Source organism: Oreochromis niloticus, linkage group LG17 (genome assembly GCF_001858045.2).
Source record: "Oreochromis niloticus isolate F11D_XX linkage group LG17, O_niloticus_UMD_NMBU, whole genome shotgun sequence".
NCBI classification, from domain to species: Eukaryota; Metazoa; Chordata; class Actinopteri; order Cichliformes; family Cichlidae; genus Oreochromis; species Oreochromis niloticus.
Genome location: NC_031981.2, coordinates 16,470,811 through 16,480,640, shown reverse-complemented (window position 1 = coordinate 16,480,640; position 9,830 = coordinate 16,470,811). Strand labels below are relative to the sequence as shown.

Here is a 9,830-nt window from a genome sequence, read left to right as displayed (position 1 = left end):
TGTCAACAGACAACTTAATAATTGAAGAAAATGGCAGAAAATAATATTAAAATATGTTATTACTACTATTAATATAGTTATTTTTAGAGGTGCTCTAATTAGGGTCTAAACTCATCCATGGATCCATGCTTTCATGCTGTCAGACCAGGCAGTGTTTTTCCAATCTTCTATTGTCCAGTTCTCCAAGCCTCAGTCCCATGTTCTTACCTAACAGGAGTAGCACCAGGTGTGGTGTTCTGCAGCTGTAGAGCATCTGCTTCAAGGTTCAGTGTGTTATGCATGCAGAGATGCTCTTCTGCTGCAGTTTGCCTATTCTCTCCTACCTCTGGCATCAAAAAGACATGTTGGCTGCTGTTGGGTTGTTTTTTTTTTTGGCGTACCCAATAAAGTGGCCAGTGAGTGTACTTCATCAATGTTCTCACTACAGGTACGGTATTAGATTTATGTCATAAGTACGAGTCTATAAAGCCATTTAAGTGGCTTTATTTGGTAGACAGTAAAAGTCTGACCTACTGAACCCGCGGCCCAGACACTGCATAGGGCATAAGTGTAATCTCACAGCAGGAGAGTAAAAGTGAATACACTGGACTACCACTTTCTCTACTCTCACACTAGGGCATATCAGTGCAACCACTGTGGACTTTGTATTTAGTGAGCTGGCAGGTTAAAGACCATCTGATGTTGGCTTCATTGTCCATCTTGGAGGTAATTTATCCGAATATCACAAGGTGGACCACATCCTGACCACTCCCCTTACAGCCACAATGAAAATGCTTGATTTTCCAAACAACCATACAACCTTTTATCCTCACCTCCATGTCCCACCCTCCCTTTCTTTTTCCACTGGTTGTCAAACAGTACCAGCGGTATCTGGTAGGCCTGCATGCCACAGCCTGTGCTTCATTATCAATGAACAATTAAAGAAAAAAAAAAAAAAGAAGTCTTGGTCTTCCCTCAAAGAGCAAAAAAACAAACCAAAACAAAACATAAAAAATCACCAAAATAGTAAAAACACTTTTTAAATAATTTATTTTCTCATGCATAAAATAGTTTTGTTTGGCCAGAGATAACAAAAAAAATGAATGGGCTTCTGTTAAGGCAAAGAATCTGTCACCGCACTTAACTACTACACCACCTATCACAGACATCCTCCAAAGGAGACACACCTGTGATATCTACTTCAAAATCCTACATCTCCTTGTTCTCAAGTTATTGCATTCACAAGATTTTCAGAAAATTTGACCTCTAACGTTGAGGCCACTGAATAGACTTTATAGATACACTTATGATATCAATTTGAAGCTCCTACTTGGCTTCATTCTTGAGTTATCACATTCACAAACTTGCGTTTCCACGCCACCCGGTGGGTGACGACAACACCCCGTCAGCCTTTTACAGCTGAGGGTTAAAAACCGTACAGACTCTGTGCTGCAGTTTAAGTCTTCTCTCAGAGAAGAAAAGTAGCTGTTTCACACACACAACAGACAGCATTTTTGCACACTTTACACAATTCAGTGCTTACACACTCATCTTATGAAAGGCACTTCCCAAACTGGAAACTTTTACAGATAGTGTCATATTTCCTGAACAGTCTTCAGCCTTTTGTGGGATTTTAATTTGCCTGGCTTTTCTTATTTTCCTTGCACAAAGCTGAAGCAGTAAACCACATTTCATAACAAGGTGCGCACCGACACTCACTCCTCAGCAGATTTCAGAGGAGCTACAGGGTTGAAGAGCGGGCTCTGCTGCCTGAGCTGCAGCTTGCCATAACTCGCCTCAAAGTCCTTCTTTGTTCCCACAATAATGTCCAGGCTGCCGGAGCGAATGTCGTATCCGTAGGAGGCTAGTTTCTGGATACGATACAGCACGATCTGCGTGGTGAGCTCGAGTACATTTGGAGATTCCTTCACCTGCTCCATCGTCACTCCCGCGTCCATCAGCCCCTGAAACCGCCCCAATAAGGTGGCCAAGGAGTAGTACAAGATGGCAGGGCAGCAGATCACTACTTGCTTAAGTTCTTCTTTAGAGCAGCAGAGAGCCGCTTCGATGTAGTCCATCGCCCGTTGCATGTCCTCAGGCTTCAGCTCTGCGATGGAGGCTCTGAGGCTGGAGACCAGGGTGAGGAGCTCCTCCGTGGTGAACCCCTTCTCCCTCAGGAAGCCCAGACTGTCCCTCCAGGCCTCGGCTGGTCGCAGCAGAATGTAAGGGTTCTGGCTGAGAAGCTTCTGCAGCCAGACACGTAGGTTACTGTCCTCTCCACCCAGGTCGAGGTAGATCTCCCTCAGCGTGTGGATGACCTCCTGGTTGCGCTCCACAGGCTGACTGAAGCTCTGCGGGGCACTGGCCATCAGCTTGCTGATGATCCTCTTGCTAAGGCGAAGGTTCTGGAGGTACAGGATGTTGGCCCGCTGGTTACCGTGGTGAGTAAGTGTAAAAAAGGAGGCTGGGAACTTTTCAATGATGTTCATCAATTGACGTTTGCTGGGACAGACAGACAACCAGAGGTCTCGCTGTGTGGCGACGTCTTCTGGGCGACACAGGATAGCCTCAGGGTGAGTTTCCAGGATGTGGGCGATAGCCGTTGTGTCTGCACCCATGTCTCTCAGCAGGTCAGCGGTCTCAGAGACATACGCAGAGCTCTCAGACAGAACCCAGCCTCTGAACTTGCGGACCTTTCGAATGTCCACTGAAAGCTCATAAAGGGAGTCCACTGTGCACTGGTTTTCCACTCTTTTGCTGGGAGAGGTCTCAGTGGAGATGGAGGCTGAAGGAGGTAGGAGCAGCCTCACCCTCTGTGAGCAGGTGTACAAGGTGGCAGAGGTGATGCGAAGCATTGCTGATGAGTGTAGTGGATCTGTGCAGAACAAATGAGAAAAAGCATTTAATTTAATTTACATTTACATTAATTTACATTTTTTACACACCGAGATGAAAGATGTGCTCCATGATGCATTACAGAGGATTTGCAGCGTTTGTGTCATGTGCCACTTATGACCGCTTGTCACAAGATTCATACTGTCAGCTGCAAGCTGGCAATCAGGTGATTTTCCTCATTCACAGTTAACTCGCTTGCTCTGAAAATACCGAAAAATAACAGCAACAACTTTCTTGAGCCTATGCTGACTTTTTCATCACAAATATAAAATTTTTGTTATTTTTAATATTCAGAAAACGCAAAAACAAACAAAAACCCCCCAAAAAACAAACAAACAAAAACCCACTGAAACAACTCATAACTTCACCATGTGTTTTCCCTTGTGACCTTATGGGGACAGAACAGATTTTACATGAAAATAATTACTTAAGAACCACTGAAATGCGCTAAAACACATTAAAAATCCTAAACAAACAACATTTAATTAAAAACACATAAATCCACCTTTGTGTATTTATGCTGCACGACACTGAAACCATTGCATAAAGTTGCATAAACCCTACAGCGCACGGTGTTGTCCCGACTGCTGCCGTGCACACGTGATGCTGCGTGTTGTGTTATGTATTAAACAGTATGGAGTGCAGACGGATCACGGGCCTGCCACGACTGCACACGGACACAAAGCGCCGACAGACCTGAATACAGATGCTACAGAGCCCGCAGTGAGCGGCTTTTTACATAAAAACGAAGAAAAAGATGAGTTCATTTACCCGTTTTTGAGTCTGTAGCCGCAGAACCCTGATGGTCACACCCACTGCTCTGCTTTCATAACATCACAGCAGCCGTTGGGCGGAGTCACAGGGCGTGACACATGGGAGACACGTGACTGCCTGCAGCCTATAGCAAGAGTGGAAATTTACTACAGGATAAAACAAGAAAGATAAGCTGAAAACATTTTACTGAAACTAAAACAGAAACTATGGAAGCTTGTTTGGAGATTAAAAAAAAAATTGTGTAACTATCAAAACATTTCGTATTTTTATGTAATCTCGACCTAATAAATAATAAATAGTTATTAAGTTATTTATTAGTTATTTTATCACAACCGTGAGTTACCAAGTCAAAAATGTAACAGTGACTCAATTTTTTTTATTATATATATATTCACTGCCATGATAGGTGTGTGTGTGTGTGTGTGTGTGTGTGTGTACATACACACGCTTAGATAAAGTGGAGCTGTATATCCTTATAATCTAACTATTAAGCTGGCAAAAAAACAAAAAAGTCAGCCATAAGTCTGTAATCATTTTGTTAGGGTTAGGGTAATCTGAACATTTATATCAAGAATATATATTTTTCCGTTGTGTTATCATTTCTGAATCTGTTAATCTGGTTTGTGACGGAGTTACACTGTCCCGGGCCGCAGACAGTTGATCTGGGCGCATACAAGCACCACTAACATTAGTTTCTACAATTACCGTGGCTGCGCGTCTTTTCGTCGACCGGGCGGATAAACAAAAAGGGGTGAGAGGTATATTTGGAGCGGCGCAGAGGGTGGCCAACATTTTTTTTCCCACTTACCTTTACTAAAGCCGGTCGCGTAGACTCGCTGTGATCGCCAATTATACGAGCGGTTATGCAAGCCGATGGTATGGTGTTCCGGGGGTCAAATAGTGGGTTCGCGCGCGCTTGAAAGGTCATTATTTTTGTTCGTTTTTTTTGTTATTGTGAAATACTGTAGGCTGCCTGGAATTGGCCATAAATGTCTGTATATACATATAAATTTATTAGGGATGCACCGATACCGATACTGGTATCGGGTATCGGGGCCGATACTGTAAAATGTGTGCGTACTCGTACTCGTAAAAGTTAACCGATACCATGAACCGATACTAATGTAGCCCGCATTTGGGAGTAGATACTCATAATTCCCATGGACTTGAACGCCACGGTAACATAAGGTGTTCACAGTTATGTGAACCTTATATGTAACTGTACCCTGAATTTAATTTGCCCTGTAATATGTCACAAGGTAAATACAGGTAATTAGAGCAATCAAACTGTTATGTTAATCATAAAGTATTATTTTATGGTATGTAACTCTGAAGGGAGTTAAAATATTGTTCAGAGTTCTAATTTTCTGGAGGCCCGTGAAGGTAGCATAAAACGGGACCTGTGTATCTGTTGCAATGGAGGAGGAGAAGAGAACGGCATGGAGAGATGCACCAGGTTAGCTGAGCCAAAGTGAGAGACTCGGCTAGTTTTACTGAGGTTAACTAGCACAAAAGAGTGTGTAACTAGAAAGCTAACCGTGTGGGAGCTTCGCAACAGAGTGTGGGTGAAGTGACTTTTTGTTTCAACGGTCGCACCACCGTGGAAAACTGTGTTTCCAGCTACGATCGCCGAGGCTAAAGGCTAGCCCGGACTGCTTGGCTGCACCACGGAGGCAGCCGCTATGGACTGTCGGGGAGCTGGACAGTGACGGGCTAACGTGCTGTAGCAGAGACAGCATCGGGTCCGCAGGGAGTGGATTTAGTGTGGGACTGGTGAACGGCGACCTACCGAGCAACGGAACTGTAAGTCAGACTTTTGTGCTCTTACTGGGGAGAAGAGGATTTTTCTCCATCGTCCAGCGTGAGCAGCAAACAGGCCTGCAACAAGTGTGAATGTGAGTGTGTGGGGCCCATGTGTGAATATTGTATGTTTAGTGGAGTTATATAACGTGTTTTGGAGTGTATATTAGTGAGTAACTTACCAAAAGGTGATAACATAAGTTGGGTTGTTTAATATAATTTGAAAGGGAATTATTTCATTTATACAGTGTATTTCATTTGGTTAAGGAATTGGAATATCATTTGAGTTTAAAAAAGGGATGTGTTGTACAGTATTTGTCTCTGCCCTTACCTTACGTTCAGTAAACGTTTCGTTTGTGTTAAAGAGTTGTCTGGGGTCGTTTCTTTACTACTGGTTAAGTTTAACTTGTGTGTGGTAGAAGTATCGGATTTTGTACTCGGTATCGGCAAGTACTCAGATCCAAGTATCGGTATCGGATCGGTTTGAAAAAATTGGTATCGTTGCATCCCTAAAATTTATTGTAGGAATACAGCTGGAAATAAGCTGAGGGGAAAAAGAGTGTTTGGGAAAAGAAATAATAAAGAGATGACTATTATGCCTAGTGGGAGGGGCAATGGGGTATAAAAGAAGGCTGTCAGGGCCTACCTCAGTATTCTGTGAGATGTTACAGAGAGCGTAACATGCAGACTGGCTCAGCCGCTTGTGTTTTGTATATAGATGTTTGTTTTGTGTTGAATTAAGTTAGTTTTCTATTTTCTTTGTAAATAATCTTTTTGTGCACCTGGGAGGCCGGCAGAATAAACTATCCACACTGAATGCTTCCTGACTACGCCTGCATTTGTTCGGGAGAAGTTTAGGAGAGGACCCCGCGACATGGTTCCATACAGTATTACCTCAACAGAGGTGAATCTTACAAGAAAATCTTCTTGGGCTCATTTAACTGTACTGCATTATTTTAACCACAAGAGGTCACTGTGAATCCAGGGTTGACAGGTGAAAGTTTACCTGCTTCATGCCCATGTGGGTTTTCAGTGTTTTGAAAAGAAAGCAACATGACTTAGGTTCTTGAAGACAAAACGTAACATTTTTAAAATATGAAGTAGCCTTTTGGCCTTTAACTCAAAGCTTTGACATAAAACCTCAAGACTCACAGTCTTGGCCTGGCTGCTTGGGTGTATTTGAATGTGATGCCAGCAGTTTCCATGCTCTTCTTTAGTTTGATTGGGACTGGAATAACTTTCAAATGTCAGTGTGTCTTTGGAAGAGAATATGAGGCTTTCTTTATCCCAAATGTTGGTATATTTACATACTATGTAAGCAAATAACATAAATAGAATGATGGGATAAACAAGACAAACAAAGTAGAACTGTTTTCTTTAAAAGTAAGTTTTTCCTTCCAATTTCTCTGTTTCCTGTGTATTATTGTAGAGTTTGAGGCAACTTCCTTTAAAGATATAACAAGCTTTGGAATCAAGAAGAACAGGTGTGCAATGGAAACCTGAGATGAGAGGTAAAATGTAACATCATAATGATGATAATTTGGATGAAAACCAAAATTTTACAGTTAGAATCCCTATATATCAGTATTGTTACCTAAATATTACTAAAACAATCAAAAGAAGTAGAATTGTATTTATAGTTTTAAAGATACAAGACATTTTAGGAAAATTTGACCTTACTTGACCTTGAAGAAGAGGTCAGAGGTCCAAAGCAATGTGATATTTAGAATGCCCATAATTCAGTCCCTGTATGTCTGGATGTTGTCAGTACAACAAATGGCAGTAAGGAACACAATCTTAAATAGCTCTATATAACCTTATTTTCTGTTTTTATAGCTTTAAATAATACAGCTTTTTTCCAGTTGGTGACCAATAAATCACTTAGTTGACCTTGAAGGCCTTGGTGGATGTATGCCAAATTTTAATGGATTGTTAACACGACCCCTTCTGCATCCATACAAAGAATTCACTCAAAACGTTTTGAGCTGTCATGTTTACAGACAGAAAGACATACACCCAAAATCATAACCTCTTTGGCAGAAGTAATAAAGCAGAACAGTGAATTACTAAGAGGAGTAAAAGAAAACAGCAAGCAGAGTGAATGTTAAAGCGGCTCGGTAAAGAGTGACAGTGCAGGGTAGATATAAATGATTAACATGAGAAAACAGATGATACTCTGCTAGACAGATGTGTTATTTGTGCTCTGGAATTTTTCCATTTATTTACTTTTACATCTAAAAAAAGTTCCTTCAAAGACTTCTCTCCTTGTTCTGTAGAGATGTAAGCCGGGTAGATTAAGAGTAAATATACAGGAAGTTTACTCTCTGTCTCTCAGTTTCAAGCTGCTAACCAGCAGAGGGTGTGGCTATTTACTTATTTATAGCCCACATCATTTGCTGCCTCCCTTTGCTGATAGACGCAGTTGTCCCTTGCCACCAGCAAACCACCAGTGCCTTGATTACACTGGAACCACCTGCTGTCCTCATGTCGCTCTCAGGCATGCTCAGTGCTCCCTGGGATTAGACAGCTGTGGGACCTTCTCACGGGCATTAAGATTTGTGCTGTGGACCTCTCAGGCCACACGTAGCCCACCTTCACTTAGTTGGAGCTCCAGATGATTTATAACAAGACTGAAATTTAATCCCATGGCGATAATAACGTGTTGTCTGCCACATACACGTACAGCAGAATAGCATCAGAAGCTTTATTCTAAGGAGGCCCAAGTTAATTGGGAATCTCAGGCACCACGGAGCACCTGTCTCTTCCTGTCAGTGACCTAATCCTCTAAAAACTGTGTCTGCCCTTTTCCTACTGATAACTCAAGACTTGGGAACATAAATTCGTGATAGCCATATATAAATGTTGTCGCGCGGGAGCAATTATGCTTTAATCCACTCTGCGCTGACAGCAGAGAGCCTTCAATAGCAAGAATGTTTTAATTACATTCCAGAGGAGACAAGGCAGGGCTGAAAAGCTCATCTTACACAACATTGTTCTTAGTAAAGGCTGTTTGTGGGGTCTGTCTTTCTGCAAAAGTTATTTGCTTTTGCAAGTTAATAAAATAACAGATCAAGCTTCAGTCTCTGGAGATGAAAAATTAAGTAAACACAGAAGTGGCAAAAAGACTGCAATTCCTCAAATGGCCACTTGAGGCTGTCTTTAAAGGCTAGTCAAATCCCATCAACTCCCATATGAAAATGAAATGAAAACCTTACATTATAACACTATTTAAAGTTTAGTACGATTATTTGTTTTGACCTGTGTGGGGATGCTTCCAGTTTATAAAAACTCATCCACCTGGATACTGGAGTTAGGGGGGTGATTGACAAGCATGGCGATACAGCTATTTTTAGCCAATCAGCATTGGCGAACCAGACAGGTCTCCTGTTTTTGTGTTGCTGGAACCTTTTGGATGATGTTGATGGACCTGACTGACGAATACCACAGCTTAATGTGTGGTACACATCTAGATGTTTTTGTGCTTCCGTTTTGATAAGTGAAATTCCAGTATTTTATTAGTTTATTAGTCACGTAGGACTAGCAGGTATTTGTATTTGTGCACTGCACCTGTTAGCTAATGAAGGTTGTTTGTTTTAGTTGGTCAAATATGGCAAATATGGTCACTTCTAACTTTAAAATATCAACATGGCAGCAGCCAAAACACTAAAGTCGATCCATGACAACGAGCTGTAATCTTAGTTGCTTCTAGTTAGCGGGAAGAAAACGATTTCTACCTTAAGCTGCTCACAACAAGTGGATTTTACTAAGTAACCACATGGATGTACTCCAAAGCAAGGTTTTCTTTATGTTAGCTGATTTGACATAGGCAAAAACCCCAGTAGAGATAATAAGTATCAGAATGTTGGTTATCATCTTTGGGTGTTTATCTGGGCTTTCTGTGTAAGAGTGTGAGCACACTCACATTACTGCACAAACTTGATCTCTTGAGCAATGTCTTCTCCAATCAGACATATTATCAGTGGATCAGAGTACACAACGCTTGGTGTGCTTTCGTTCCAATGCGACCACTGTACGTTGGAGTGACAGCTACCCATTAATGGAGAAATCACTTTAGTTTGTAAGTGAAACTAATTACACTGACTGAACTGGTATTTTTGGTAATAAATAACATACAGATGTAATCGATCACTTTTCTAATCTGTGTTCTAGCTCCAGTTTTAGGTGTGGGACCAAATTTAAAAAATATTCACACATTTTGTCCATGTGAATTGCAGTGACAGTGAAACGGACAATTCATGTTACTGTAACTTTGCTAGTGCTACAGAAGAGGATAATAAACATCAGCAAACACAAACTGTTTGTGTGCAGTTTGGTGCACAGTGTGTTGCTAGTTAAATGTCCAGTTGCTCACCTGGAGAGAA

The 9,830-nt window shown here is 41.6% G+C and overlaps 1 protein-coding gene across 2 annotated transcripts; it reads right to left on the bottom strand.

Moving 5' to 3' along the window:
• Positions 1 to 1,012: 1,012 nt before the first annotated feature.
• LOC100694793 (transcription termination factor 2, mitochondrial) lies at positions 1,013 to 3,786 on the bottom strand. 2 transcript variants are annotated; one of them, XM_005456619.3, is made up of 2 exons: positions 3,646 to 3,786; positions 1,013 to 2,854 (listed from the first exon to the last, which is right to left on the bottom strand). In XM_005456619.3, the coding sequence occupies exon 2, from the start codon at positions 2,832 to 2,834 to the stop codon at positions 1,695 to 1,697; it is 1,140 nt and encodes a 379-aa protein (XP_005456676.1). In that variant the 5' UTR covers positions 2,835 to 2,854; positions 3,646 to 3,786; the 3' UTR covers positions 1,013 to 1,694. The 2 variants fall into 2 exon arrangements, with proteins under 2 accessions (XP_005456676.1, XP_019202842.1); XM_019347297.2 differs by lacking the exon at positions 3,646 to 3,786 and adding an exon at positions 3,439 to 3,573.
• Positions 3,787 to 9,830: the final 6,044 nt, after the last annotated feature.

Bases quoted from the DNA above. Each gene is read 5' to 3' on its own strand.
- LOC100694793 (XM_005456619.3), bottom strand. From the start codon at position 2,834: ATGCTTCGCATCACCTCTGCCACCTTGTACACCTGCTCACAGAGGGTG.